We start from the raw sequence: 26,439 nt of genomic DNA on the forward strand, positions 1-26,439 counted from the left end.
GTGTGATAGCCTAAAAACACGAGAATGCCGCGACGTGACCCGTGGCGCAATGATGACCCTGGTGCGGAGTACTGATGTTGGACGCGGTCGCCCGCGATACGCGTCAATACCCATGACGTGAAGGAAACCGCCTTGAAAAGGAGAGTGATTCTATAATGTCTAGATGCTGAAAAAATTGACCATGAGCTGCATGTGACCATGTATGTGCGAGAATGCTGATGTCGAAGCAGTGCTGGAGAGTCACGACTTTGTTTCTCCAATATCGCCAAGAAATGGGCGTAAGGGCTTTAACTGGTGTACATGTACCAGTACGCAAGGCCGCGCAGACTGCCGTTCGAGTTGAAGAAGCGGTTCAGCTTGGAGCCGTAGTTGTCGGGTGGCGTAGCAAAGCACCCGAACCACGAGACGCGGTCGACGTAGCCCAGCGAGTTGAGCCAGCGGATGGCGTTCATATGGAACGTCTTGACCTGGTCCTGCGTCCCGCCCGAAGCGGTTGTCACGCCAAGTTCGGTGACCCAGATTGGTTTGTTCGGGAATGCAGAGCGGACCTTCTGCACGTACGACTTGAAACTCGCCAGGCTCTTTGAATCAGAGCCGCCGTACCAGTGGATTGCAGTCACATCCCATTCCAACCCGTATTGTGATTTGAGGATCGAGGCAGTTTCTTGTAGCAGCTTGACATTCCAGACAATCTGCGGTGAGGTGATCTAATAAAGTAACGTAGCACAGCGCGGTACGATCGGCAGTGATGAGGACCCACGTATATACATTGTATTGGCTCGCCGGCGGGCCGGCCGGAATCACACTCACCTTCACGCCTTGCGCCTGGTACGGCGCCAAGCTTTTGGCCCACGTCGCTGCTGCGTCGGATGCGCCTTGGTTGGCCTGAGAGCTGACGTCGATCTCGTTCTGGGCGAGAATATACGCCGGGAGCCCGTTCTTGGAGAATTCAGCCTTGCGCTGCGACCATTGGGAGGATTTTCTGGGACCCCAGTAGCAGGGCACGTATTCTATAGCTTTGCTGCAAACACGGAATACGAACGCGTAAGAAACATTGGAAGCAAGAGCTGTCAGATGACTCCGTTCGTCAGGTGCACGCCTCTAGAGCGAACCGACTTGCCCATTGAGCACCGTCAGCGGGCCGTCCTCCCAATGCCAGTACCAGTTGATCATGCCCTTCGCGATGGTGGGTGCCCAGCGAGAGTCTGCGGCCCACGCCAGGCCACGCTTGGTAGATGATGTTGTACCTCGTTCAGAAAGCGATGTTGCATTCGGAAGAAGGGTTGCGCCGGTACTCAGCGCCGCGGCGGTGATGGTCGCCACACCGGCAAGAAAGGAGCCGGAGAAACGCATGATGAATGACTGACGAGCAAGAACAGAAGAGGGCGGATGGGTGGAGGCAGGCGAATAGGCTACAGGAGCTGGGAAGAAGAGGATGAAGCAACTGGAGAGCAACTGCTGCTGGAAAATGGAAGAATGAGATGAGGATAATGGACGACTCTGATGGACCATCGATGTTGTGCTTTATGTACAAATCCGACCATCGAACGTCATGTCGGCTTCTTGTGAGCGTCGCCCTAGTATACTGAGCGATGAATTGGAATAAACGGCAGCACTCCTTTTTGCTGTGCTCCCTAAAGATGGGCAGCAGACACGGCTGGCTAGACGATAAGCTGTACCGAGCTGAGGAAAATACTCCGACGCTGGTGTGGCAATGGCTGGACAGCCTAAAGTTTTGTTTGACATGTTGCGCATCAGGTATAAGCCGTGAGTAGGGCGCAAAAATGATATCAGGAAAACTATACGCATGCTGTATTCGAATCTCTATGCAGGCAGGCAGGTCTATGCAGATGCATGCCTGGGACATGAGAGGACAGACGCATGCTCAGTGATCGGATGAGAATTGAGAATGTTTGACTCGTGGTTGTGGTCGATTCAGACGAAATTCAGTAATTCACACTCTGCACTCGATTTGCACTTTGAGGGTATGGAGATGGAAGTTGCATAAAGGTGGATTCTAGCTTCAAGCTGCTCCCCTTGCTCTCACCCATCGCCGAAGAGTCGAGAGTCGAACCGAGTGCGAGCAGGTGCATGTTGCGAGCTGTTTGTCAATTTTTGGTCTTCTGTGAGGAAAAATGTCTTTGGTTGGGATAGATTGGGATTTGGGTCGTAGGATGAGGGAGCCGCGAGGACGAGATTCAAAAATTGAAAGCCACGGATCGCTTGAGGAGGCTAATGGGATGGCCAGCGAAGAGGGAGGCTCGTGCGGACTGCTCGCCAAGATGGCCAAGATGAAGATGGGAGGAGGCAATTGGAGTGGCCTGGCGCAGCAAAGCAGGACAGATGACTTTCGATTATGGACTGGCACCTGTTGAACAGCTTAATGGACACAACAGCACACTACCTCATGAAGCTGAACCGTTCAGGTCCCGTTTGTTTTGTTACTGCTCCCGAGGACCGCGCTGAAGACGAAAATGCAGCTGTTCTATCCATCGCCATCTCAGTGGCATCGCCCCATCAGCCACCAGACGAAAGGGCCAGGAATGGCTTGCCAAACGGGAGAAGGGGGATCTGCAGTTGGTGTGATAAAGGCGAACACCATAAAGGCTAGCGATGTGAATAAGGCTAGATTGCCTCGGTTATCATCCGTATGTAGAGCGAGGAGTGCTACAAGCCACATAAAAGAATGGCCTGCGCCTTGTTCATGTCCCCCCCCCGGCTCTGCGCCTTTTGCGGCAATTGGAAATCATTATCCCAGGAACCTTGTCACGAACTTCCTGCAATCGATGAACAAAGACAGGGTCCTAGGCGCCTACTTAAACAGACTCCCAACAGTACAAGTTCCAGTTATGTACGCCCAACCATACTGGGGATGCTGCCTGCCTGCTCGGGTTGCTGTGCCAGCCGGCAGGGCTTATTATGGCCAGGATGCGCCCTGCCAACGCCAGACGGCCCTGTAGCCTGTATCATGTATGAAAGAGGTCCAATGACCTATGACAACATATGAGATCCAGCTAGGTTCAGTGTAGACACTCGCCAGTCTCCAGGCCCACAGTGATCGGCGGAAGAAGGATGAAAGTTTGCGTAGTGCAGCGTGTATGGATGTACTCAAAAGTGCTCAGGCATAATTGCAGCTTCACACGGCCGCTCCAGCACCAGCATGTCCACCAGTGACCAGTGCTCCCCTCAGTCCAGCGTCCAGATCCCAGCAGACCCATGTATTATAATATACCTTGGTAGCCTGGTACATGCCCACATACGCATCGCGCTGCTTGACGTTCTGACCACCTGTCGTCTGTCCATGGCCGCATGACCACTGACCTGGTCTGATCAGTGACTCTCCTAATCGCAGCAGTGGCTTAGTGTCGCCCGGGTAACCCAGACCGCAGATGGTGCGCATAAGTCTTTATGCTTCGACTTTGACGAGTCTGGGTGTCCGGTATTTTCATGGGTTCTTGTCTGGAGATCATCGGTCAGTAGCTCGATGCGCACTCGCGACTTGTGGCGGGGTGCAGAGCTGGACATTGGACAGACTTTGGGACAACGAACGTCATCCTTCAGGAATGCCCGGGCACAGTCACCGAGGGAGACATGCGACAAAGACTCTTGTGTCTCCTTTCTAACAAACTGCATTCACGTGCATAACACCTTCGTACCAAGTAGTATTAAATATATTACAGTAAGTCGCAATATGTGCACGCTGTACAAGAACGTGAGAGCAAGCCAACGCGCGGTCAAGCTGACCACATTGCGCCGCATGCATGTCAATCTGGTCCCTCGTCGTCCGTCAATTCCTCCACTGCCTCAATGCCTGCATGTCGACCCCCGAGCCCGCGCCGCTTCGCCCAGTGCCACCCATCCGAATAGGGAGGAACCCTGATGGGTAGCAAGATGGAGAAATAAGAACTGTGACCATGCGAGCAAGTTGCAACGTAAGGACTTGTGAGCTTCTTTACCGTCTGTGTGGCATGGACACATGGAACAGCATACAACTCACTATTTCGAATCTTCGCCGACATTGAAGAATAACTCCAAGTTGCGCCGCGGCCCCAGATCATAGACGTTGATGAACTTTTGCCCGCGCCGCTTGGCCAGCGCATCGTAATGCGCGTTATCATGAGACTCGACGCTCGTTTCGCCATGCGCAACGAGCACAAGCTGCCAGATGGACATGACGCCCAGCCCGACGGCCATGATGGTGGCGAGTAGCCAGGTGAGAAGAACAAACACGCGCGGCGTATATGCATGCGGCCACTGGGGAAACGAGGGTGGTTGGGCACCACGCGTGAGCGTCCAGTCAGCTTATGCGACGTATTGAGAAAGGACCCACAGGCTCATTGATTTGCACAGCCAAGTAAGCGACCTGCCACCCCGAACCGGTGATGATGACACATGCAAGGCCCAACCAGACCACGAAAAGCACAAAGTAGCGCTCGTTGCCGAGCCCAACGCATTGGTTTAGCCACGGACAGTGATGGTCCTAGCGAGCCGAACATGCGGACAGCCAAGTGAGCTCAGGCGACGCGCTCCCATATAATCAAAATGTACCAACTCACATATTTCAGAACACACGCTTTGCATATCGAACAGTGATGCGTTCGCTCAGGCTTGGGCGGAGGTACCAACTTGCTCGCGTCCGGCTCCCCAAGCCAATCCGCCACTCCAGCCTCGTCTTCATCGTAACCCGGAGGCCCGAGCTTGTCCATGCGAAAGCTGCCCTCATCATCAGCAAGGACGTCGTCTTGCGCCTCTGATGGCCCTCTCTTGCGTTTGCCCCGGAGCGCTCGCTCCACCAGCCGCAATTCCGGAGGAAGCGAGATCAGCGCGCGCGACAGCGGCACAGGCGTGCACTTCGTGCACATCTTTGACAGTGGGAAGAGGTCGTCCGAGTCTTCGTCCAGGTGGTCCGCGATTCGCTCGTGCGCCTCCAACGACTCCCATGACTTTCTTGGTGGAGGGCTCGGAGACGCACGGGTTACTGCAGCCGAGGACAGGTTTCGAATCGCACCTGGTCGCGGTTGCGGAGCGAGAAGGTTATGCCCGGTAACTCCTGTCGCCCGAGACGAAGCGACGCTCGAAGTGGACGAGCTGGACCGGTGCGAGTGGCGGCTCTGCATCTGCGATTGCCCAAACGAGTCGTTCAAACGATGCAGTTCGTGTGAAGAAGAGGAGGCCGGCGATGCGCCCGCCTGATGAGACGATGCAGCCGTCGGCGCATGTAGGGGTAAATTCGTCTCTTGAATAGCATCTGAAGCCTGCCACTTTGCACGCGCATCCGAGGTCGATTTTGTCTTCTTCATGATGTTGTCTATGTGCTCTTCGTTGGATTTGAGCACCGACATGGGTATCGCGGGTTCAACGACAAGAGCTCGTCGTTTCACAGTTGCTGTACTCGCTCGCGCTGCTCGCGTCCTTACGCTAGCCCACCATGCGCTGCTGCCTTCTCCACTACGCTTCTCTCTCAGCACTGATGAAAGGCCTTCGGTGACACTTCCTGGCGGCTCTGTTGCCGCCATGTAGTAGTGGAAGAAGATCGAGTACACAATGTAGCAGCATGCGGCGAGGTTCAGATGAAAGACCGATGTTACGAGTGGATCTCGCGCGAAGCTTTCGAGCATAGCTGGCGGCAACGACTGAAGGAACTTGCTTTTAGATCCACGCGAAGTTAGTCTCGCATACGTAGGGGGTAACGTTGCCAATGTGCAGAACATCGTCGTGACTGATACAAGCTGACTGTCAGAGATGGTTGCGGCTCTTATTCGGTCAACATGGTTGGTGCCCACTCACAGAAAGACCATGCTCCGATTGAGACCAGGGCCGTGCACAGCAGCACAAACACTGGACCTGCCCTTCCTGTGAGCCAATCTGCGGCATGTTCGACTCGGCGAAAGGAGCGATGGACGATTCGAGCGCAGTACCGCATGACCATCTTCAGCAGGTGAGGGTAATTCGGCGGCCCTTCAAAAAGTGGTGAGGGAGAGTTCAAGGCTATTGTCGATCGAGCTGATATTTACCGCATGCTGCCCCTCGTCCTTAACCCACCGATGTGCGGTCCTGTTGGTTGAGCGCATGCATGCCAAAGCTTTCATGCAGCTTGCTACGGGATTCGTGGTCGTACACAACCAATCGCATTTGCCAATAATCACATAGCTATAGCCTGGGCAAAGTGGATCCCAAAAAAGTGTCCCTTTTGGCGCCTCACGCAGCCCTCCATCGTCTCGTTGCATGAGTAGTCATCAGTTATCACTCTCACCACGTATCGCGCGATCACATTGCACCCCTCACTCGATTGGGTGTACCACTGCAGCGGTGAAACTCTGATGGGCCTGCAAGCTCGATATGAACTACACCACGCTGCTTCGTCCTTGTGGCAGCACGAGCGAGTGCGAAACGCCCAGCTGCAGGCTGTGGGCAAGAGGAAGCAAGGGTGGCAGCCAAAGCCGACAGCTCATCGCAGACACCCATTTGCATATGCCATAATGAGCGCACCGCGCTAGTCCCTGCGTGCGTGATGCGGTGGGACAGTGCATGTGAATTGCCTTGATCTCCCACAGGCTCTCTCGATCAGGCTGCCGGTTGCTGTGCCCGGAGTAAGCAGCCGAGGTAAGCTTGCTGCGTCGGGGATGGCACACAACGCAGGCGCACTCGGAGCATGGGACGTAACGGTACACAACCGTCAAATGCGCACGCCCTCTGAATGCTGATGAATTTTACCCACTGTCACCTTGCGCTCAATGCTAACGTCATGTGCACGACCTTTTCGAATGCTATCCTTTCGAGTCCACGTGATTAGTCAAAGACAACAAGCCCGAAGTGGAGGCAGGATTGCGGTCTATGGAACCACTCTCTTTGCCGTCCAGTGCTCGTTTCCTCCGCTGCGTCCGCCCTGGAGCTCAAAGACGCTACGCTTCGATCGAACAAGATCCAACACGTCGACTTTGTAAGGCGCAAGCACTACCAATGCAAAGCTGGGCGGCGCGTTCAAAAAACAAAGCAATTGTCAGCAAGTGCTAAGAAAGCTCCAGTGCAGTGTGAAACTCACTTTTTGTCCGACAGAGCCAGTGCATCCTGGTCAGCTTTCGTTTCCGCATCTCCGGGTTTGGGCAACTCCATAGGCCATGGGTTCGCTTTGTCATTCAATCCATCTTCGTGGTCCTTCCCAGCGCCTTCGGCATCGATCTCGTTGCCGTTTGGATGCTCGCTGCCTGGCGTGGGTCGGGCAAAGGAAGCGAGCAAGCCGAGGCTCATTTTTTCAAAGATTCGGCTGCGTTCAAAAGCCCAGTCGAAGGACGTGGGTCGCTTGGACGATAGCGAGGCAGGAGGTGGCACCAGCTTGCTACCATCAAAGCCCATATAATGCTCATTGTCAGCGTGAGGGAGAAGGTGGGCGGTGCAAGCGAGTCGGAACTGATTAGAACATAAAAGTCATCCTTAGCCGCCGGTTTCAGATATGATCAACTTGCCGTCGATCGCACCTGTAGCTGTGCCTTCTCCATCCACCAAGCAATTTCAACATGTGCCTCGCCTTCCTGCTGTTGCTGCTTGAGGATCTGCTGGGCCTTTGGCGAACGGATGTCCGTGGTGGTGAGCAAGCATGTGTTCATCCCGTAATCTGCCTGGGCCGGCTCGACGCCAGACTCAGTCGTCTTGGAGCGCTGCTCATTGACAAAGCCGCGATGGACAACATAGCGGGCTTGTGGACGAATAGAGGGTCCAAGGTTCACGGTGCTGAGAACGTAATACACTGCATACGCCGTCAAGTGCGAAGGTAAGGCGTGGTCAATACGAGACTACATAGCATGGTGAAGTGTGTAGTTTGAGACGTACAAACAGACCCCTCTTCTTTGGTGCGGTGGGCCACGGTCGTCTGCGTGATCAATTCTTTCCATTGAGGAACTGGCGAAGTATTGGTAGCCATGTTGGACGTTAAAACAGCAGGAGATGCAGAGAATAGGCTTGCAACGTGAGAAATGCGAGAAGTCGCCTGAAGGTATCCCGCAACCATGGGACGCGTGTGCCACGTTGGAGAATCGATGGTGTTCAAATGGCTCAATTCGTCGGAGAATACCCGGCCATGAATGCGTATATACAAGTGTCTCCTGTGAGTGGAACACTTTCCGATTCAAGCAACTTGCTTGCTGGTAGGGGCTTTCACTGGCTCTGATGAGTAAGTCGATCTACGAAGTGTGTGCGACGACTAATGCGGTGATTCGCCAAGTGATGCGCATGAATTGGTGTCCGTGATTGCTCCAGTGATGTCACCCAATCACCGTGATGGTCACGTGATCAGCCGTTTTGTTAATTCCGCGGATGTGGCTGTTGGACTACCCGCAAAAGCACCAAGCATCAAGTACCAAATTATGAGCATAACTTGTCACTAAGTCTTGTTAATATGTGAATCTCGTCACGATCATTGACCACTATGCTGGGATCCTTTGTTTGGTCTTTGGACTGGCGTTGCAACCTAGTGGTACACAGTAGCCTAGTCTCGTAAATTGTAGCACCGCCCCTACGAGCAGAGATTGATTGAGACGAGAGGAAAATATTGTATGAGTATGTACACGTACTCAATACATGAAGAGCGCTCTTTCCGCCGGCTGGCGGGGCGCCGGAGGATGACATCATTATCCTTGACTAAGAGAGATGTACCAAATTGCAACAAGGTTGAACTCTCTTTGAGATCCACCAAAGCGCGCTTCCTTCCATGTCAGGAGAGGATGGACGACGGAATGCAATATTCATCCGCATATATTGAGGTCGAAGATGGATAATCAAGACGAAGTGTATCATGCCAAAGCGTGTCCACCCAAGCCGTCAGCGCCGTTTCTCACCCTGCACCTTCTTTGACTTTGCGAGATACCTACACTTTTAGTTGCTGATCAATCAAGCCCAGTCGGCATGCTCTGACAGAGACTGAGTCAGCCAGGGACAGTTCAAAAACTCTATTTAGGGTGCCTTAATCATGAATCAGAACCTGGGTCCTGGCACGTCATGTGTTTTGACCGCACGGTTACTTCAGGCAGCGCGAAGCTGATCGTTGATCTAGCTAAGCTCATTGGGCTGCCGCAGGTGAAACGAGGTCAGCAAGCATTCGGGAACACCATTGTGGCGATGACGCAACTGACTGACCTTCCCACTGGGCCTTTTGGGATAGCCCGACGACAGTGGTGGAGGGCACCCAGCAATCTTGTCGCGTGCGATCCATCTTCTTTACCAATGAACAATCTTGGATAAAAAAACTGTTGAACGGGTGAAAATAACCTGAATGCGAACCTCCTCAGGGTGTGTTAAATTAAAAAAATCCAAGTGGTTCTTCAGCATGACCCTTTGGATCTCAGAGTATAAAATGATTCCCGCAATTCATCAGTAAGTTCCCTAACGCCCTTTGGGGGTGTTCCAGGCACTTTTTCTTCGGTGTGCGGCAAAAGATTGGATGAAATTTACCCTAGCTCCAACACCCCGCAAGCCCTTAAGGGGTGAGGCCCTCCCTATAAACTATGAAGAGGATGAACACCTCACTGAGGGTTTTGTGCGTGGGTGGTGACGGCTCGCGCTGCCTCCATCCGTTGCAGCCGAGATACATAAGTTTGAAGTTGTTGCTCCGTACCACGTCGTTACGGCAACTGTCGCGGCGCCAAGCGGCAGCCCGGCAGAGCTGCGCTGACGGCATGGACAGCCGACTGATAGACTGGCCGGCTCACGTCTCACGTCTCACACTCCGTTGACGGCGGAGCCACGGCAGCCGAACAATGCAAACTAAAAAAAATCGGAGCCTCCGACCCAATGCTGTTGTTCTGACTCCACCAATCCACGAGAATCCTCTCCTTCAATCAAATACTCGAAGCGCACCACTATACAAACATATCGCACCTCGATCGAACGCGGCGACAGCACGCCAAGGCCTGCAATCAATGCAGCACTATACATGCACATTTTTGTTCTGTAGGTCAGAGAGTAGAGGGTAGCGCCACACCAACATTCGCCAGAGCATGAACGATACTATATTGATCAGAGTGTGGACTTCTACAATGACATGGGGAGCATGAAGTTGCGGATGGCACCGTGAAACGTGTCGCCAGTCGACCGTTGGTCGTCCCCAGGAGTGGCCCTCGAAGCGGTCGGCTGCAGCGGCAAGTGTAGCAAACAGAACGGGTTCAGCGTCCATCAATCAGCATCCTTGTTTGACATACGCAGCATGTCTTGGTGTGTGCAACAACCTTATCGCATCATATAGATAGAAGTCACGCGCATCTCATCGCATTCCCTCACTGTATCTAGGCCCTAACCAATGCTCTTTCTGTTCAGAAAGTGACTCGCACCTGTTCGCTCTGCTTCCGGCAAAGTAGTCTCTGGAGGCCCCGGCCTGCCAGCCAAAAAAGTGAGACACAGGATATGCAAAGAGTATGCACATAAAATTATGGACTTTGAAACGTGAAAGCATGAAATGTGAACGGTCCCACAGACCCCGGTGCTGTATCAAACAGTGCGGTATCCCGACAATCCGATATTCAAAACTCGCAACATGCCCACAGACAAAACCCTTGAACGCTCTGTATGCTGTGAACGGGTTTTGCCTTCAGTAGGTAATATATGGTCAGTAGTCAGTTCTCAGTGTGTCATTGATGGAAGAAAATACAAGAGCTTCGTCCAGTTTCGTTATAGAATGCCGCCATTGATCCATTGCATGAGCACGTGCGGCTTGAGCTCATTCGACCGGGCTCTCCTCTACTCTCCAATCCAGCAGGATGTAGGTGCAGTACATGTGCATCATTGAAGTCTCAGGATACAAATATATGTACGAAGTTACAAGCAGGTCTGACGTCTGTCATATATGCTCAACTATCCATATATGCTTGTATCAATTGATGTCAACCAGTGGGCAGAGTGGCCGGACTGGGGCGAACAGCTGTCAAGCGGCAATCTTCAATCGCCAGAAGAGGGCTATATAATCTATAACCTATAGCCCCGCGCTCTGCACTTGGCAGTAAGCTGCTCGAAACGGCTTGACGAAATCATTGACATTGCAAACCTCTACCGTATAGGTACTACTCGGCTCAAGATTCAACGATGGGGCAGCCCACCTCCTTTTTTCATGCGTTTGATCTACCTCCTTCTGTTCTCATCATCCTTTCCAGTTCTATCAACATTTTGGGCAGGCGCTGAGCTCTAGAAAGTAACGACGTTACTGGCGAAATACGAAATCGAATCATCTCAGCTGTCAAGGAGTGGCATACCTATTTAAGGTAGAAGTATACCATGCCAAGCGCGCTATGGGCTCGGTGACGTGCTCTGGCACCGGGGAGGGGCCAGAGAAGATACGCTGCATGACGAGAGGCCTCGTCGCCAGTTCCAAAAGGGAGATCATCGAGGTGAGCATGGATGGACGCTCTGGCCTCGCGGAACGCAGACTCAGCCGCTACTCTATCAGACTTGGACGATCTCCGCATTTCCCGCTCGCAACTCAGCACAAGAGGCTTGCTTCCGCTGGAAATCAAAGCAGCGACTCCTAGCCGATCCCCTCGAGCAGCTTCATTCTCAGTCGCGCAGCATCGCATCCCCCATCCCACGGTCTGAATGCCACCCCTATGGCGAGTCAAAAACGTTGTCGGCTGGCCTTGCGTTCAACGCGAAGCAACTTTGCCGGGCACTGAACGATGCTGGGATACAGCTGCCTTGTGCACCTGCCTTCGACCATGAGGGTACACCGTTCTTCACACCGGAAGAGATGGCGCTGATGCTGCATAGCCTACAAGAGACAGCACAACTGCGTCAACGATATGAACCTGAATCGATTCTAGCAAATCTTTTCATTCCTTATCTGGACGATTCTGGGATGTGCCTTAACTACCCAGACAGGTCCTACAACATCATTCGTTCCACGCCAATGCGACGAGGCGACTGGAACAATGACCAAGAAGCGTTGAGCTTGCTGCCGTTCAGCAACGATGGCAGCGTCTACAGCGCACTCTGTAATCATCGCGCTCAACAGCAGCGATCCATTCACCCCGAGGAACTTGAGGAGCTATGGTGGGATCTTCGCCTGCGCATCGACGGCCCACGCTTGGAGGAAAAGGTTCGCTACTGGTTTCGGCGACTACAACTCCACCTCACCGCGCCGACAGACCGATTCCCAGTGACAGAGGCTTATGCTCAGTACGAACCTTTCTATCCCCACGCATCATGGGCTGGCAATGAGCAGACAGAGACCCCACATTCAAGTCGCTCTAACATGAAGCAGCTTCCACAAGAGGTGCTCGTGATGATATCGCAAAACTTGGACCTTTACAACCTGATGGCCCTTGGCGAACTCAGCGCGAAAGCGCGGCAACGAGTCATTGAGCTGCTGGATGAAGTTGCGCGCGAAGAGATTCGCGTGAACCACCCGTGGATGCTGCCAGCGACGCAGGAGGAGTGGGATAGCTTCAACCAAGAAGCGGATTGGGCAGCTATTTGGCAAAAGAGTGGGTATCCACCCATGGCCACGCTTGCTTGGAATCCGTACGGAGAAGATCAACAAGGGAGAGACACAGACTTTCAGCCTCGACATTTCGGAAACCGCAAGCATGGGTCACATCTCCGTTCCTGGGGCGACAGATGTGCACCAGGAATACGCAAAAGTTTCCTTGGTATGCATATCTTCGGGTCTGCCTTGATGAGGCATGCTGGTCCATGCTTGCAAGGAAGGCAAAATCGAGCGAGGGCATACCCACTTCAGAACGGAAATCCGTCGATGTAGGCAACCTTGCAGACATAAATGATGATTAAGAAGCAAATGTCCCCTTGGTTTCCTATAAAAATTTGGTTGACTCAGGAATGAATTAATCTACCATCGAGCAATGCACAGATGCTGCAAGCTCGCATGCTGTGGGGCGCTCGGCTAAAATGAGTGACCCCCTTCGTCTTTGGCTCTCTCGTATCCTAGCATTGCGAGGAAGATGGCCCCCATTCGGAGACCATCGTGTTCCTTTTGCGCATTTTGCAGACCTTCCTCGAGCAGATTGCCCGTGATGGCACCCATCTCGGTCTTGACTGACATGATCAGCTCCACGATTTCCCGGTTAAACTCCGGATGGCCTTGGGTAGTGAGGACGTGCAGCGAGCGTGCCGGCAATGGCCCGGACGACGATATCCCGCTGTCCGAGATGTCGAAGGCGAGGTAAGCAGAGGTGTTCACTACGCTCGGAATTGGTGGACATTCTGTTGGGTAGCGCAACGCAATGCCTTGGATAGGAGTGCGAGCCGTGGACGCCAAGTTGATGAACTCCTCTCCGTTGAAATCGGGCGGGAGTTCTATGACCTCATCACGGTGGACTTGCTGCAGCCGAAGGCAGCTTGACTCTTCCGGCTCCCAATTCAACAACTCCTTGCCCTCTTCAGTCATCTGCGCATCGTACACTCCCACCTGCAATCACGGACATCCTTTTTGAGTTCACGAGTAAAAACGAGCTCGAAAGGAAAGTCACATATGTGCTCACCTCCCACCCTCTCGGGTTCAACTTAACTTCTGCGCCGAATGCACGGCCGACAATCTGATGCCCGTAACAGATACCGATAATGCGCACGAGCGGGTGCTCCTCTGCGATCTTGGCCACAAATTGGACCAGCTTGTTGCTCCAGGGAACGTCTGCGTGAGCACTAGAAGCGGAGCCAGTGATCATGATGGCATCCCATAGGCCGTCCGATAGCTGCCCTTCATCCGGGTATTCCTGCTTGTGCACGACATCGAACGGCCGTATTCGCAGGTCGAGGCTCTCTTGCCATCTATGACGCTTCACGGTGTTTGCAGACTGCTGGAGGAAGTTCTTGTAGATCTTCTCGTAATCGCCGTAAGCGGCCACCACCGGTTCCGGCGGCGTGTCTGCGACCAGCAAAGCGATCGAAATGTTTTTCTTGGATCCTGATGCCATCTTTTCACGCGTTCCCTCTTTCTTTTACCCGCGTACAATGTGCGCTTGCTCTCATCAGCTGATAAGTGGTTTCAACAAGGAAACAGGAGCGCTTGTATTCACCGCATGAAACACTGTCCATGCGGTGTTAACCCCTCGGCGGAAACGAATGTGATGCTTCGGCCACTCTTCTCTTCTGGGCTATGGAAGAGGCAGACGCTGAGACCCAAGATTTCACGTGTATCGGTGCAAACAAGAGTATATATTTCGTTGATACCACCTATGAACTAACATGAGGGTAGCGCGCGCCGCACAACGTGATGCAGCCTATGTCAGCATGAGCGCATGAGCGGCGCGCTTTCGGACACCGGGGGCTCGAGCTTCAATAATGCGAACTGTGAGAGAGGGTAGTGGCGTGGTACGAGTCGAAATGGCAGCAAGAACAGTCAAAAGCCAGGTCCATTGTTCTTCTTGGGCATGTCCATTTCAATAATATAAGTCAGTCCAGTTGCTGCCCGTCAATTCCATGCGCAGGGCGGATTGTGGTGGAACACAGGATGTAACCACGGTCGAATCAAGAGTGATCGAAGCTCAAGTAACTTCCATCCTGCTTGCTTGGGTCAGCTTGAAGGCGCTTCCTACCATTAAAGTCATCGCTTGTGATCACGTTGTACGAAAACACCCGGTGAAGGGACGAGTCGCTGCTCGTACTGATGAATTCGAGACGCTCGCCCTCTGCTGACGTGGTAAGACGCCAGAACTGGGTGACCTGTCCCGAGTCGTCATCGTAGTTGCAGGAATGAGCAGTGAACTTAGTGGGTGTCGAAGAAGAAAGCTCTTCGGCTCGCACACAGTACTTCCTGTTGTTGTGCGAGCGCAAGATGCCGGCCCTGATGCTGCCGGCAGGTGACGTGGAGATGCCGTTGTACCAGCCGAGCGTGGTGCTGTTGCAGGGAACGAAGTCAAATGTTTCATATTGCGATTCCTTCACTGCAATCGTCAACACTTGCTAAATTCGCCCCGAGGACAGGAACCAAAGGCTTTCAGTGTGAAACTCATGAGGGAATTATTTGACGATCTTAGTAGACTAACGTGACCGTATGAATTACGGACGCCGCTGAAGGAGAGGTGCATGTTGCACGTTTGGTCAAGCTCCGAATTTGGAGACAGCGTCAGCTTGCCAGAGGACCATGGCTCTGCGTCACAGCCGACCTCTTGGACGCGCTTGACAGGCGTGGCGCCCGCAGCAAGAGCAAAGAGAAGGACGGAGAGGAGCTGCATGTTGACTTTTGTACCAGAGCGACGATACTGCTGCTGTTGGGAAAAAGGGATACTAGTTGGGGTGGCCATTACCACGAGCGAATGATTTCTTGGGCAGCTCTATATATAGCTTCAATCTAGGGTGTGGGCATCGAATCGCCTCGCAACATGCGGGACCAGGAGACGCGTGCTTGAGACACCATTTCACCAGAAGCTGGGAGCTTGTTCTATCCCATTCATTGCTCAGCATCCGAGGGTCGAAGGGCGAGAGGGCCTTGGAACGCGCGACCCCGACGCATTGCAATGGCGTGTAGAAGAGTCCGAGTAGCAGGCATGTGTTCGCCGCGGAAATCGAGAGGAGCTGCCCATCTATCCAGAGCCTTGGCAGCTTGACAGGCCATGATGCTTGGCTTTGATTTTGATATCTGAAGCACTGAATGCTGACCTCAGATCGCTGAACACTGTACGTTGCGCACGTCTGTGAAATGTGAACTGCTGAACAGCAGAAGAGTACCAGCAGCCAGCCACAAATAATCGAGGATTGTCAGAAGCAGAGAAATGTTCTTTCCCCACCACGAGCATGGTGGGTGCGAATGAAGACAGATCGAGAGCTCTCCGCCCAGAGTTCGCACCGATCAATAAGCCACCAAAGTTCCCAAGTCTCCCGAAGATGATGATGAAGCATGCGCCGCCAGGACGAGCTGAAAGTGCTGTGCGCATAAAGGTTCACATTACAGTCACCACTCAAAAATATTAATGACTGGGGTGGCTCCACGCAAATAGAAACTCCACGCCGCCGCGGAAGGAGGAAACGCCGGTCTGCCTCTCAAGTCCCGGGAATAAGCCACCCAAAAAGTCTCAATGCGCTCAACATCAACCAGGACAGGACGTCATGAGTTGCACACTCTCATCGCTTCCTCACAATGCACGATGCTTCTTCGCTCCTTTGACAGTTGCCATACATTCTGACAAAACACTGTGCATTCACTGTAGGTCTTGGTTGCGGGTGAGGTCAGAGTAGCGAGCGCACGCGCATGCGAACACGACAGCGCAGTGAGACTCGGGAGCATTCGGTCAACTGTTTTGTGTCTCTCCGCAGAAAAGCCGCCAAGCAGTTCCAGCAGAGCACCGTGGTCAACAGCCAAGTTCTGTTTTATGACACCCCGCGGGAACAGGATTGCATCGTCTTGATTGCACTATGCCGAAGGTCATTTCAAGGGTGAGCTTTGCTGTAATGTCGAACCGGAGGTCCTAATGGGCTCTGACGTGCTGCAAATGCCCCCCCCCCCCTCCGGCGTGCGACTACTACTTGCTACTTTCACAGTCCGCCATCTCGGCGTCCAAGGACGAAGATACCCGATCAAATCTACGCGTCTTCTACTGTCTCTGCGGCGAATTTGCGCTAGTTTGTGACCAGCCGCTGTCAGCGTGTCCCTCGAGGCCGCAGGATGGGTCATACGTGCTACGCTGCCTCGACTCCCGAGCGGATCCTGAGACGGGATACGTCAGGAAAGCGCGGATATTCAAGATCAGTGCAACACAGCGAGATCCGGTGCTCATCCGACGGTGAGCTTATATGTGGAGATGGCAAGGGCAGGCTTGCGTCGTCGGCGACGAGAGATGCAAGCAAGCCCCTTTGTCACTCGACGTAGTCGGCCGTCAGGCACCAATCCGCTAATGCAAGCTTCCCTTCGCTTACTTTTCTGCATCTCTCAGGCCGGATGGGTCTCTAGAAAAGCAATATCGATTCCATTGCCAGCGGTGTCAGTTGCCCTTGGGCTACGAGACGACCGTGCCCCCGCTCAAAAGTGGAAACTTTACGTACATTCTCAAAGGCGCTCTCAGCGAAGCGCAAGGAACAGCACCACCCGATGCATTGTGGGCGGTGGAAGCGGAAGAGCCCTGAACGAAGGCATGCGGCTCCTTGATTTGTTCGCACCTTGTATCATCATCGTCATCATTAGCACCGTAAAGTTACTTGCAGATAACAAGAGTGCGAACGAGTACGTAGTGTATACTTGCGGACGACCATTGTCAGAACTATAGACGGTTCTCAGTCCTCCTCTAATGCAACCTGGCTCGGAAGGCCCTGCGCTCGCACCAGCGGCCTACCAAAGTCATCGATGCCGAGCCGGTTCTGTCGGATTTTCCAGCTGATGCAAAGAGCCAGCAATACGAGTTGGAGCGTTCCCGTAGCAACAAATGCAGCAAGAGAAGACCAATCTGTACCGGGCCTGATCGCAAGCTGCGCAGGATGGAATACTTGCTGCGTCAGTTGTGTTCATGTGCGAGAAGTAGACAAGCGCTGTTGAGGGAACCCACCGAGTACACGAAGATGACACTGCCGGGAACTTGAAGGCACATCATCGGGATGCTTAGCGACCCCACCAGCTTGGCCCTGGCGGTATAGATGATCTGCGGGATGTACTGTCCAGCAGCCAAGATCGTACCGGTCACTCCGAGGAAGGCAGCCCACCGTTGCACGAGCAACTTGGACCCTTTCGGTACAGAAGTCAGGAGCTTCCCGCGCACAGACAGAAGCGATTCCAGAGGGGCAGGAATTAGGTTGGGGATGGTAGGGTCGCGAGGATCAGGAAAAGATTCGGTCGGTAGAGACGTGACTAGGAGCAGGGTGATCAAGAATACGAAAATACTGCGGAGCAAGGAAGGGAGCATTCAGCTTGCACGTAGCATGAGATCCATGGGAGCATTTGCACGTCTCAGCACTCACAAGTGAAGGGCGACGACCCATGCGAGCGCGAGAGACAGGCTCCATTCTGCCGTTCTCCGCTTAGACTTCTTGCGCAGCGCCTTCTTCCAAGCTTTCACCGCTGTCTGGCTCGGCGTGCGCGGGTGCGCTGGGCTGCCTGTCTGAGGAACCTGGAGGAGGTTGCTTCCGGGCTGATTTGATTGATCCATTGGCCCTGGCGCACTCGGCATGCCAGGAACGGCGTAAGCACCGCTGGCAGTCTGTCTCCCTGGCGGACCTAACGCAGCACCTTCGGTCTGCGGAGCCTTCCAGATGGGCCAGAAGGTGGGCACGAGTCTGGCAAATGCGCTGCTGCTGGCGTCCGCTTGTGCTTCTTCGGTGATGCGTGCGACGGCTGATTGCGTCGGCGTGCCGATTCCAACGGCCGAAACGCCGCTGCCGACAGCTTGGATACCCGAGTAATTTTCTTGGATATGCGAATCAAGAGAGTCGAGGTCCTCGACGTCATCCGACCATGCAGATGAGCCTCCTGAAGACGTATCATCGTCTTCGGCAAGAAGGCGTGGCCTTCGTGTTCGTCCAGGCAGCGCAATAGACCGCTCGTAGCGCAGCTCTTTTGGGTAATAGATGAGAAACAGGGCGAGACTGCTCAAAGGGAGGGCGTCAACGTCAACACTCTGATTTGCACTCGGGGATGCTAAGAGCTTACATTGCAACGAAACAGAGCCATTGCAGCCCGACTTGCAATATGCCGAGGACCGACTCGGCGCAGATGGCGGTCGAGACGATCGAGCAGCACCTGACAAGGCCCCACTGCAATGCGACGACGTTGAGGAAGCTGCTAGAGGAACTTGTGGCGCCTAGAAGCAGGAACCATGGTGAGAATCCAAGCGACGATTTCTTCAAGATGATTCGGATGACCTGTGGAAGGTAAGACACAACCAAGCCGATGCAGAGGAATACAGCAAGCCCAGTTGCGACTGGATCGTGCTGCGATGGGCACTGGACGTGGTCTCCGGTTTTGCTGAGGATTGCCATTGGTGATGACATGATGGCTGGCGGCGCTCGTTCGCAATCAGGCTTGCGTGGGGTCCCACCGAATCCAAATGGGCAGTACCTTTGCCAGCTCCCTTTTGTATGACCTCCACCTGCCGATTACAAGCCGCTTCCTCAGAGTCTCTACAAGTACATAGCAGCAGCGCAGCGAAGAGCGAGCCATCTCAGCACGGACGCGATGTGTTGTTGTGTGACCAGGCCCCTCCCTGGTGGCGCAAAGAACAAAGCCAGCGCCCCCGCAACTGTGCCGCTCTGGCTGTGGTGTGAGACTGGCTGGGAGAGGACGGTGAGAGTCAAGAAGTCAAAACCCGTTCCGCTCACAATTTCCTATTCTGGAGTGAAGAACAGTCGACACTGGACAGGGATTCAAATAGGCTGCATACAGCATGCCTGAAGATGGCGAGGCTCGAGGAGCGCCCACAATCAAGCGCCTTCACTGTGGATTAAAGGTGCAGCCGCAGAGCCCGAACAGAGCTCGAACATGGGTGGCGCGAATGGCAAGGGCAAAGCCGGTCCCCGTGTTCCATCGGCGAGGAAGGGCAGCGGCAAGAAGCGCAAGACGTTTTCAGAGGACCTCGGTCTAGATCACCTCAAAGCGCTGACGGCTCAGATCGCTGGCGAGAAGGATGAAAGGCATCAGAAGCGTTTAGAGCGTGCAAAGCAACAGCAGGAGCAATCTGCGTCCAAGCTGAAACATCAAGATGGCTCAGCAAGCAGAGGAAAAGGGGTCAAGGTGCGTGCATGTTTCGATCAGCTGATACTATGCCATTGGCAATGCATGACACGAGCCCTACTGCTGCATACACAGCGCCTGGACGAGGTGAAAGCGAGACTAAAAGCCAAGGTCCGCGAGAAGGCCAAGCGGCGAAAAGAAGCTCGCAATCAAAAGGCGAGCGTCAGCGATTCGAGCATGGGTATGGAAGGCAAGTCTGCCGCGCCCGCAAGCCCCGTTGGCCCAGACATCAGCAAGAAACGCAAAACAGTCGCCTTTGCGTGATCATGACAGGTACTCCTACTGTATCCTTATTGCGATTCTATTCTGTATCATACCTTTCATCAAGCGGCGCGAAAGGCAAACGCAGGCGTGGCACACGTCGATGAAAACCGTGTCATTGCATCTTCAATCGATGAGGTATTTGCGCTTGAAAAAGCCCCGCAAGTGAACGATCTGCCATATCCCGAGGGCTAGCAATCCCACAATCGTCAGCCAGCCGAACTTTGCGACCCGTTCGTTGGTGGATTCTGGTTGATCGGTAAGAGAAGAAAGAGAAGGGCAGTGTCAAACATGTGCACGCAGAACATGTGTGCTTCATGCAAGCCGCACCATTTGTGTCTCGCATCCGTGCTTCCCGCTTCTTGAGATAGTCCATCTCGTTGAGAACCTCATCCGCAACCGCTTCCAGCTTTCTTAGCTCGGTTTCGAGGCCAGACAGTGACTCCTGGTTGGCGATGGCATTGTAGTCGACAGCATCGGCGCCAATGTCGACATCGAGGTCGACAACAGCATGATATGAATGGGTACCTCGTGAGCTCACGCCTGTGTCAGCAGATCATGATCAAAGTCAGCGTTATGTATTCTTCTTTCACAGATCCTGGCTAGACAGGCTGCTCACTCTTGCTCAGGTGGTTCTTGAAGCACACACCGAGGTCGGCGTTGCTGTGGGTGTTGATAGCCATCCTCGTCTCGCCCTCGACCTTCTTCTTGTTGAGGTAAACATTTTTGTGCTTGCTTCCATCGACGATCTGCACATCCATCGCCTGCTTGTCCGAGTTGCTGCCCATCGGCGAGATGTTGACGGTTATCACGACCAACGTGTTAGCCAGTGCGTAGTTCCACACGCACTTCTCGTACGGCTCGTGGGATGCTGGCACCTCGAACTTGATCGCCGAGACACATTGCAGGCAGAGCGAGAGAGCGACCAGCGCGGCCCACAGCAGAGCCATGGGTGGTTGGAGGGGCAGACTGGTGAGGCGCATGTTGGCTAAGAAACGCAGCGTCAGAAGCGAGGCAGATGTCCAGTTGTATATGGTGTGGCTGAAAGATGCGCTTGAGTCGGGCCCCAGGATTCACTACTCACTTTCTCCGAGCCTTCTCGTCTGCAATGGATGCTAGTGAGCGATGCAAGGCAGCTGACAGGACAATCCTCCTCTAGGCTTGTTTCACAGTCCGAGAAGATGCTCGTAGTGGATGGCGTAAGGAAGCCGGTACACAAGCTGATGCGATCACCTGATGGGTTTTCCCAGAAAAGCACGATGTTGTCCATATTGGTGGAGCAAGTGGGCGTGCCGCGTGTCATGCGCGGAAGAGCGAGAGAAGCAGAGCCACGGGCGTGCTACACCCGTTCCGTTTTTGATGCTGGGGCCATCCATCTTCGCATCGATTTCATCTCTGGGATCGTTCTTCGCCTCGTATGCAAATGCCCAGGGTCAGCTGCAAACATCCTTGCTCGTCAAGGGGAGCGACCTGGGTATCAAAGAGGAGCGAGTCAAGCGCTCGAGCTGCGCGTTGAGGCAGTTCCCTTGCGACCTCTACGACCCGCTGGAAAGTGCCTATGGGCTGCTCGGAGTCATTCGCCTAGCTCTTGCTGACTCGCTCTGGGTGCGGTGTGCAGACAGGCGTCATGAGCTCGCTTGTAGCTTATACTGAAAGTAAGTATCGAAGCCATTAGCGTGGCAGCCAAGCACAGTCTGGGCTCTGGAAGTTCCTGACGGCCTTTCACTACGTAGAGCAAGTTCTCCTCATCACTCAAGATGGACGCGTAATCGTCGGTCAGCTGCGAGGTTTTGACACCGCCGGTAGCATCATCCTCTCTCAGTGCATAGAGCGCATTTACAGCGCGGAGGATGGCGTTGAAGAGCTCCCTCTAGGGCTATACATCGTTCGAGGCGACGCAATGTGGGTCCACGCATCTCGCTTCTCTGCAACCCGCAACGATGCTGATCGTTCTGGATGTCTGCCCTTCGCTGCCTTCCCTTTCATTGTTGCGCTCACAGCGCACTTATCGGCGAGATGGACGTTGAGAAAGACAAGGCGATTGACCACTCCTCGGTCCGTGCAGAGCCGCTGCCCGAGGTCCGCCACGGCTAAGAAGCGTCGGCTTGCTCGTCCTAACCTTTGCCTTCTCTTGGCAAGGCGCCATTTTGGAACTCCCATTTACAATACGAAGCATGATTTTGTAGCCTGGTCCACTTTGATGTGGCATCGGATGGCGGTCCCCTGCACCTCCGACGCGTGCAATCGCACAGGAGAGCAAAAAGAAGGCCAACGCTATCCATCACGCTAGACGTTTGCAGTAGTCCACACTCGGGAGGCGCGATCTGTTTCGAGACAAGAGAATGTTTGAAGGGGGACGAGAGGCCATCCGACGGCCAAAAGCGAGCTGAGACTCCGTCACTCGCACGCGCCGCAGCGCGACTGCGCATATGCCATCCTGTCAATGAAGGCAGTGCTTGCTGATGACCACAACCGCCTCGAGCACGACCCGTGTGTAGCCTACCCTCTTCCGTGCCTGAGCACTGCTTCGCAACGCGCATACCAAAGTACCTACGACGTTCACTGTCTTGCACATCGATTGAGCAGACCACATGATTGAAAAAGGTTCGCAGGTAAACCCCCTCGTGTATTTGACCGCTATCTGATCCGCTTGATTGAACAGTTTATCAAGTACATCTTCTTTCGTTGCTCTTACTCGCAAGCCTCGACCTCTGATCACCTCCCTGCATCTCTCTATGAGCTTGTGGGTGCGGCGCTAGCAGCCGGCGCAGAGCTAGTTGTTGCTGCGGGGTCCTTTGCGCCCCCGGCGGTTGAGCCCGAGTCAAAATGGGCGGCCATCAGCTTGGCAGTCTCCCGGTCGAGCCGCCAAGTGATGCATACAGGCCGTTGCGTCTTGTCCTTCTTGCCGCCCTTGCCACCTGTGGATCCACCTGCTGCTCCCGTCGGCGTGTTCGGTGTCGCAGGCGTGGTCGGCGTGTTCGATGTCACAGGCGTGGTCGGCGTGCTCGGTGTCGCAGGCGTGGTCGGCGTGCTCGGTGTCGCAGGCGTGGTCGGCGTGCTTGGTGTCGCAGGCGTGGTCGGCGTCGTTGCATCGCCGGCAGCTGGAGCAGCGGTGCCAGCATCGGCACGAATGCTGAGATCACTCTTTCCCTTCCTGCTGCCGCCTTTGCGAAGCTTGGCATGCGACATGTTCTGATTGTGCACAAGGTCACCTTTGTGGAAGATGTAGCGTGAAGCAGCACCATTGTGGTAGCAGACGGCATGCTCCCAGCTGTGCTTGGTTAGGGAATCACTCGCCACCTTATTGAGGACCTTGTTCAGACCCGGAGGGTACGGGCCAGTAGCAGCGCCAGAAGCTGACTGTGACGGTGTGACAGCCTTTTGGGCGCCTGAGCTAGTGCCAGCAGAACTAGGGGTGGAGGGTGTGATAGCCTCGGCGTGCATCTGACTGACGACCTGACCATTGACTGTCTTGATCTGCGTTGTCGAGACACCTACGACCCTTTCGCGGGGCCAGAGCGCCTGTTGTGCCTGCTCCTCACCGACGATTTGACCGTTGACTTCTTGGATCCGCCTTGACGAGAGTCCTACGACCCTCTCGCGGGCTTCGAGCTCTTGTTGCCTCTGCTCTTGCGGGTAAGCGCGACGCGTAACGTCGCCTGCCATGCCATTGAATTGGTAGCCTGACGAAGACGCTTCGCTGGCCGAGACACTAGCCGCCCCGCCGATGACGCCGAGCGCAACAATGGAAGACCAGATGAAATGCATCTTGGGCTTATTTTTGTGCGGTTGGCTGGGTAAGATGTTGGGAGAGCAAGAGATAGGAAACGAACGAAAAAAGGTTGTGGGCGTAGGTAGAATTGAACGACCTGCGTTACTTGAAGGGGGACGAAGAGGATGCGACTAGGAAAGGAGATACACGACCAGCGTGTATTCTGGAGGTAGCTGACGAAGATTAGAGGTGACCAATGGGACAGGTGGTGGTAAGAAGGTGTACACTGTGGGACATGGAGGATGTGTACGCGGCAAGGTATATAAAGCATAGGGTGGGCTTGCCGGCTGCTGGAAGCTGGGTGTGGGTGCGGCGCGGGAGAGGAAGAAACACAGTGCTGTTGTGCCTGTCCCTGCGCGTGGCCTTGTCATCGAAAGTTCTGCACTACGCAGGCCGGCAGCCTGTAGACTGGACAGTCGAGGTAGATATTGCGGGTGGCCCGCCGCCACCTGCCTGTCCAACCGGCAAAAAACGAAAATCAAGAAGGAGCATCTTAGCACATTTTCCCGAGCCAGCAGGCAGCTGCTCGCCTTCCCTCGCTTGGGGAGTTTGGAACACTTCAGGTGGCACTGCGCGGGCGGCGATGCCGTCTGCGCCACACCCTAGCTTCTTCTGGGGAGCCTTCCTCGGGGCCTCCGGGGGTTAATGTGGCGCAGCCCGTGGTCTAACCTTGTAACTTGTTTACGTCGCAAACTCGAAAACACACAATGTTGGTCACGTGAGCATTTTCACAACATGCAGGCGCGTGAGGCGTTCTATTTATATTTGTCACGAGAGTGCTGCACCTGACGCTTTACACGGGCTGGTTCCCATGTCAGATAGCACGAGAGCAAACATAGGCGCGTGGACTTTGATTGAGGTGATGCGGATGGGTTGTGCTACACATTTCGGCTCCGCAAATTCGTGCGCGAGCCCTGTCCTTAAAAGCTGAACAGGCTCACAATCGTGGCCGCTCGACTACGAGATAGGCAGGGATCGATTTGATGTCATCGTTGTCGTCCTCAAAAGTCAACTGGTACCGTGCATTCAGCAGCTCCGATTCCTTTTTCAGCAACTGTTCAGAAATATGTATAAATTGAACTTTGATCAACAACACTACCCAAAAAGGGGGGAACCTCGCCCGCTCGTCCTCACATTCTTCGGGGATACCTTGTGCACGCCAGGCCCACCCCCCTTGACCGTCGCCTGATAGAAGCAGCTCGTGTCGGGATAGAGTGCGAGCACCTTGTGTCCGACGGAATAGTCTCGCGCAGGCAGCGTCAGAGCAGTTTCTGGGAGAGGGACAATCGCTTTCAGAGTCGTGTTCCACGTGCTATTAGGGGTTGAGTGAAGCATTAGCACATCTTGACCTTCGCCAACGTTGTACGGTGCGCATCAAAGCCGAACTCACGGAGACACGCCCCTGCTGTCTTCTTCGGCATCCTGAACAACGTATCTGTGAATGCAAACATGAGTAAGTGGCCAAATACGCGTCAGCCGGCCTCCCTTGCGCCACATGCTCACCGATTGCGGTCATTGTTGATGCACTCAATGATTGTCGCGAGGATCCACGTTTCGCCTTCCTCCTCCGGCGGAGCGCCTGGAAGATTCTGCGAAGGTGCTGCAGTATCACTGGCGGCGGCAGGAGGCGCAGACGCCTTGTCGCCGGTGACCTTCTTGACCGTTGGCTGTCGAAACGCTACTTTGCGACCCTTCTGTAGCGGTAGCTGTGCCGCAAGCTGCTCCCGCCTCGCCTTGGCCGGGTCAAGATAGCCACCCGTCGCAGACAGCGTGTTAGCTGTAGTGGTTGCCACCAGCTGCCTTTCGGTCGTGTGTGTGGCAGATGGCACCTGTGCGGTCATGCCCTTGCGCCAGCCCTTTCCCTTGCCTTTGAACACCCCTGCCTTGCTTGCGGCAGGTTTGTCTGCGGAGGTTGACGATGGAGATGCCCCGCTATGTTTTTTGTCCTCTGCTGGAGATGGAGGCTGCTGCACAGGTGCCGGTGAGGTACGAGCCGACGGCGAGGGTGAGGTTAGTGACGACGGCGCTGGTGACCCAGCGTCAGTTCGCCTCCGCTTGCGGCTGTGATCTGTCGATTCCAAAAGCACCGTAGGAATTCAGCAATCAACGTGACACTCAAGCTTCTGATGAGGTGCTTACCATGATCTTCATTCGGCACCGAAGAGAGCAACGCTTGGAGGATGCCAAGCTTCTCGATAGCATTATCGTATACTCTGGGGATTGAGACACGCGCTGTGTCAGTGCGAAGAGACAGGCTGTTACTCGAAAATGATATGCGCACTCGAGTTCGTGCTTTGTGACCGTCAAGAGGTGAGCATGTACCTCATTGAATTCCTTGAGCAGCTCGCTCCGTGGAGAGGCTTCATTTGCCGCAAGCTGCAATCTAAGCGATTCATGTTTGCCCATCATCGCAGCGCGTTTGTTGGGCAGATCGTCTGCGTTTCTGAGATCTGATGCGATCGTGGACCAAAGAGATATCTCTATAATGATATCCAGCAGGTTTGGCACGCGTTGAATAATGCGTGATTAGCATCTGTTCACAAAGGTTTGCAGAAAGCGGATCGCAAACTGACCATCTCTACGATTGCCGTTGCCACCGCTCTGGGGCTGGTTCTTCTCGGGGTCGGTAGACATGGCGAGCGCTCTCAGACGAAGCGCGCCGGCTGTCGGCAACGATGCGACGAGGAACCGTGACGATCCTACGACTGTCGGTCGAATGGATATACATACACACTGCGGCTAATGCATTCCAGCATGACAT

General features: G+C 54.2%; 13 protein-coding genes across 13 annotated transcripts; 4 read left to right on the forward strand and 9 right to left on the reverse strand.

The window, feature by feature from the left end:
* Positions 1 to 287: 287 nt before the first annotated feature.
* On the reverse strand, positions 288 to 1,353 carry K437DRAFT_266124 (glycoside hydrolase family 128 protein; the record flags this gene model as incomplete). The annotated part of the gene is made up of 3 exons (XM_013390303.1): positions 288 to 707; positions 811 to 1,016; positions 1,113 to 1,353. The coding sequence occupies 3 exons, from the start codon at positions 1,351 to 1,353 to the stop codon at positions 288 to 290; spliced, it is 867 nt and encodes a 288-aa protein (XP_013245757.1).
* A 2,411-nt stretch (positions 1,354 to 3,764) lies between these two features.
* On the reverse strand, positions 3,765 to 5,923 carry K437DRAFT_219769 (uncharacterized protein; the record flags this gene model as incomplete). Its single annotated transcript, XM_013390304.1, has 5 exons — positions 3,765 to 3,906; positions 3,998 to 4,254; positions 4,331 to 4,480; positions 4,557 to 5,719; positions 5,788 to 5,923. The coding sequence occupies 5 exons, from the start codon at positions 5,921 to 5,923 to the stop codon at positions 3,765 to 3,767; spliced, it is 1,848 nt and encodes a 615-aa protein (XP_013245758.1).
* Positions 5,924 to 6,832: 909 nt separating this feature from the next.
* K437DRAFT_266126 (uncharacterized protein) lies at positions 6,833 to 7,918 on the reverse strand (the record flags this gene model as incomplete). Its single annotated transcript, XM_013390305.1, has 4 exons — positions 6,833 to 6,968; positions 7,043 to 7,407; positions 7,476 to 7,744; positions 7,828 to 7,918. The coding sequence occupies 4 exons, from the start codon at positions 7,916 to 7,918 to the stop codon at positions 6,833 to 6,835; spliced, it is 861 nt and encodes a 286-aa protein (XP_013245759.1).
* Positions 7,919 to 11,725: 3,807 nt separating this feature from the next.
* Positions 11,726 to 12,765, forward strand: K437DRAFT_266127 (uncharacterized protein; the record flags this gene model as incomplete). The annotated part of the gene is made up of 2 exons (XM_013390306.1): positions 11,726 to 12,461; positions 12,737 to 12,765. The coding sequence occupies 2 exons, from the start codon at positions 11,726 to 11,728 to the stop codon at positions 12,763 to 12,765; spliced, it is 765 nt and encodes a 254-aa protein (XP_013245760.1).
* K437DRAFT_231316 (class I glutamine amidotransferase-like protein) lies at positions 12,766 to 13,958 on the reverse strand. The gene is made up of 2 exons (XM_013390307.1): positions 13,476 to 13,958; positions 12,766 to 13,402 (listed from the first exon to the last, which is right to left on the reverse strand). Exons 1-2 carry the CDS (start codon positions 13,905 to 13,907, stop codon positions 12,878 to 12,880), a joined length of 957 nt encoding a protein of 318 aa, XP_013245761.1. The 5' UTR covers positions 13,908 to 13,958; the 3' UTR covers positions 12,766 to 12,877.
* A 174-nt stretch (positions 13,959 to 14,132) lies between these two features.
* Positions 14,133 to 15,484, reverse strand: K437DRAFT_253554 (uncharacterized protein). The gene is made up of 2 exons (XM_013390308.1): positions 14,979 to 15,484; positions 14,133 to 14,895 (listed from the first exon to the last, which is right to left on the reverse strand). The coding sequence occupies exons 1-2, from the start codon at positions 15,234 to 15,236 to the stop codon at positions 14,461 to 14,463; spliced, it is 693 nt and encodes a 230-aa protein (XP_013245762.1). The 5' UTR covers positions 15,237 to 15,484; the 3' UTR covers positions 14,133 to 14,460.
* Positions 15,485 to 15,927: 443 nt separating this feature from the next.
* K437DRAFT_253556 (uncharacterized protein) lies at positions 15,928 to 17,149 on the forward strand. The gene is made up of 3 exons (XM_013390309.1): positions 15,928 to 16,365; positions 16,471 to 16,712; positions 16,863 to 17,149. The coding sequence occupies exons 1-3, from the start codon at positions 16,345 to 16,347 to the stop codon at positions 17,050 to 17,052; spliced, it is 453 nt and encodes a 150-aa protein (XP_013245763.1). The 5' UTR covers positions 15,928 to 16,344; the 3' UTR covers positions 17,053 to 17,149.
* K437DRAFT_253557 (uncharacterized protein) lies at positions 16,940 to 19,072 on the reverse strand. The gene is made up of 4 exons (XM_013390310.1): positions 18,566 to 19,072; positions 17,878 to 18,501; positions 17,469 to 17,799; positions 16,940 to 17,391 (listed from the first exon to the last, which is right to left on the reverse strand). Exons 1-4 carry the CDS (start codon positions 18,904 to 18,906, stop codon positions 17,200 to 17,202), a joined length of 1,488 nt encoding a protein of 495 aa, XP_013245764.1. The 5' UTR covers positions 18,907 to 19,072; the 3' UTR covers positions 16,940 to 17,199.
* Positions 19,073 to 19,309: 237 nt separating this feature from the next.
* On the forward strand, positions 19,310 to 20,051 carry K437DRAFT_253559 (uncharacterized protein). The gene is made up of 2 exons (XM_013390311.1): positions 19,310 to 19,645; positions 19,721 to 20,051. The coding sequence occupies exons 1-2, from the start codon at positions 19,394 to 19,396 to the stop codon at positions 19,907 to 19,909; spliced, it is 441 nt and encodes a 146-aa protein (XP_013245765.1). The 5' UTR covers positions 19,310 to 19,393; the 3' UTR covers positions 19,910 to 20,051.
* On the reverse strand, positions 20,033 to 20,835 carry K437DRAFT_216878 (endoplasmic reticulum vesicle protein 25; the record flags this gene model as incomplete). Its single annotated transcript, XM_013390312.2, has 3 exons — positions 20,033 to 20,154; positions 20,237 to 20,449; positions 20,526 to 20,835. Coding segments are annotated over 3 exons (645 nt in total), but the record flags the coding sequence as incomplete, so codon positions are not given.
* Positions 20,836 to 21,443: 608 nt separating this feature from the next.
* K437DRAFT_132640 (uncharacterized protein) lies at positions 21,444 to 22,010 on the forward strand. The gene is made up of 3 exons (XM_013390313.1): positions 21,444 to 21,561; positions 21,640 to 21,808; positions 21,907 to 22,010. Exons 1-3 carry the CDS (start codon positions 21,534 to 21,536, stop codon positions 21,998 to 22,000), a joined length of 291 nt encoding a protein of 96 aa, XP_013245767.1. The 5' UTR covers positions 21,444 to 21,533; the 3' UTR covers positions 22,001 to 22,010.
* A 629-nt stretch (positions 22,011 to 22,639) lies between these two features.
* On the reverse strand, positions 22,640 to 23,674 carry K437DRAFT_292616 (uncharacterized protein; the record flags this gene model as incomplete). Its single annotated transcript, XM_013390314.1, has 1 exon — positions 22,640 to 23,674. The coding sequence occupies one exon, from the start codon at positions 23,672 to 23,674 to the stop codon at positions 22,640 to 22,642; it is 1,035 nt and encodes a 344-aa protein (XP_013245768.1).
* An 842-nt stretch (positions 23,675 to 24,516) lies between these two features.
* On the reverse strand, positions 24,517 to 26,423 carry K437DRAFT_253563 (uncharacterized protein). The gene is made up of 7 exons (XM_013390315.1): positions 26,252 to 26,423; positions 25,960 to 26,158; positions 25,818 to 25,891; positions 25,182 to 25,746; positions 25,069 to 25,113; positions 24,813 to 24,990; positions 24,517 to 24,732 (listed from the first exon to the last, which is right to left on the reverse strand). Exons 1-7 carry the CDS (start codon positions 26,310 to 26,312, stop codon positions 24,616 to 24,618), a joined length of 1,239 nt encoding a protein of 412 aa, XP_013245769.1. The 5' UTR covers positions 26,313 to 26,423; the 3' UTR covers positions 24,517 to 24,615.
* Between the last annotated feature and the right edge of the window lie 16 nt (positions 26,424 to 26,439).

This window comes from Tilletiaria anomala (assembly GCF_000711695.1).
Source record: "Tilletiaria anomala UBC 951 chromosome Unknown K437scaffold_5, whole genome shotgun sequence".
NCBI classification, from domain to species: domain Eukaryota; kingdom Fungi; phylum Basidiomycota; class Exobasidiomycetes; order Georgefischeriales; family Tilletiariaceae; genus Tilletiaria; species Tilletiaria anomala.

Coding starts and splice junctions, on each gene's coding strand:
- K437DRAFT_231316 (XM_013390307.1), bottom strand. CDS start 13,907: ATGGCATCAGGATCCAAGAAAAACATTTCGATCGCTTTGCTGGTCGCA. Junction 13,403..13,475: donor TGAACCCGAGAGGGTGGGAG/GTGAGCACATAT, acceptor CCGTGATTGCAG/GTGGGAGTGTACGATGCGCA.
- K437DRAFT_253557 (XM_013390310.1), bottom strand. CDS start 18,906: ATGTCATCACCAATGGCAATCCTCAGCAAAACCGGAGACCACGTCCAG. Junction 18,502..18,565: donor TGGCTCTGTTTCGTTGCAAT/GTAAGCTCTTAG, acceptor CCCTTTGAGCAG/TCTCGCCCTGTTTCTCATCT. Junction 17,392..17,468: donor GTGTCATCTTCGTGTACTCG/GTGGGTTCCCTC, acceptor CATCCTGCGCAG/CTTGCGATCAGGCCCGGTAC.
- K437DRAFT_253556 (XM_013390309.1), top strand. CDS start 16,345: ATGCCGAAGGTCATTTCAAGG. Junction 16,366..16,470: donor TGCCGAAGGTCATTTCAAGG/GTGAGCTTTGCT, acceptor CTACTTTCACAG/TCCGCCATCTCGGCGTCCAA. Junction 16,713..16,862: donor GATCCGGTGCTCATCCGACG/GTGAGCTTATAT, acceptor TGCATCTCTCAG/GCCGGATGGGTCTCTAGAAA.
- K437DRAFT_253559 (XM_013390311.1), top strand. CDS start 19,394: ATGGGTGGCGCGAATGGCAAGGGCAAAGCCGGTCCCCGTGTTCCATCG. Junction 19,646..19,720: donor GCAGAGGAAAAGGGGTCAAG/GTGCGTGCATGT, acceptor CTGCATACACAG/CGCCTGGACGAGGTGAAAGC.
- K437DRAFT_253554 (XM_013390308.1), bottom strand. CDS start 15,236: ATGGCCACCCCAACTAGTATCCCTTTTTCCCAACAGCAGCAGTATCGT. Junction 14,896..14,978: donor TCCGTAATTCATACGGTCAC/GTTAGTCTACTA, acceptor GGGCGAATTTAG/CAAGTGTTGACGATTGCAGT.
- K437DRAFT_253563 (XM_013390315.1), bottom strand. CDS start 26,312: ATGTCTACCGACCCCGAGAAGAACCAGCCCCAGAGCGGTGGCAACGGC. Junction 26,159..26,251: donor CAACGGCAATCGTAGAGATG/GTCAGTTTGCGA, acceptor ATATCATTATAG/AGATATCTCTTTGGTCCACG. Junction 24,733..24,812: donor ACAAGGTATCCCCGAAGAAT/GTGAGGACGAGC, acceptor ATTTCTGAACAG/TTGCTGAAAAAGGAATCGGA.
- K437DRAFT_132640 (XM_013390313.1), top strand. CDS start 21,534: ATGAGCTCGCTTGTAGCTTATACTGAAA. Junction 21,562..21,639: donor GCTTGTAGCTTATACTGAAA/GTAAGTATCGAA, acceptor TTCACTACGTAG/AGCAAGTTCTCCTCATCACT. Junction 21,809..21,906: donor ATCGTTCGAGGCGACGCAAT/GTGGGTCCACGC, acceptor TTGCGCTCACAG/CGCACTTATCGGCGAGATGG.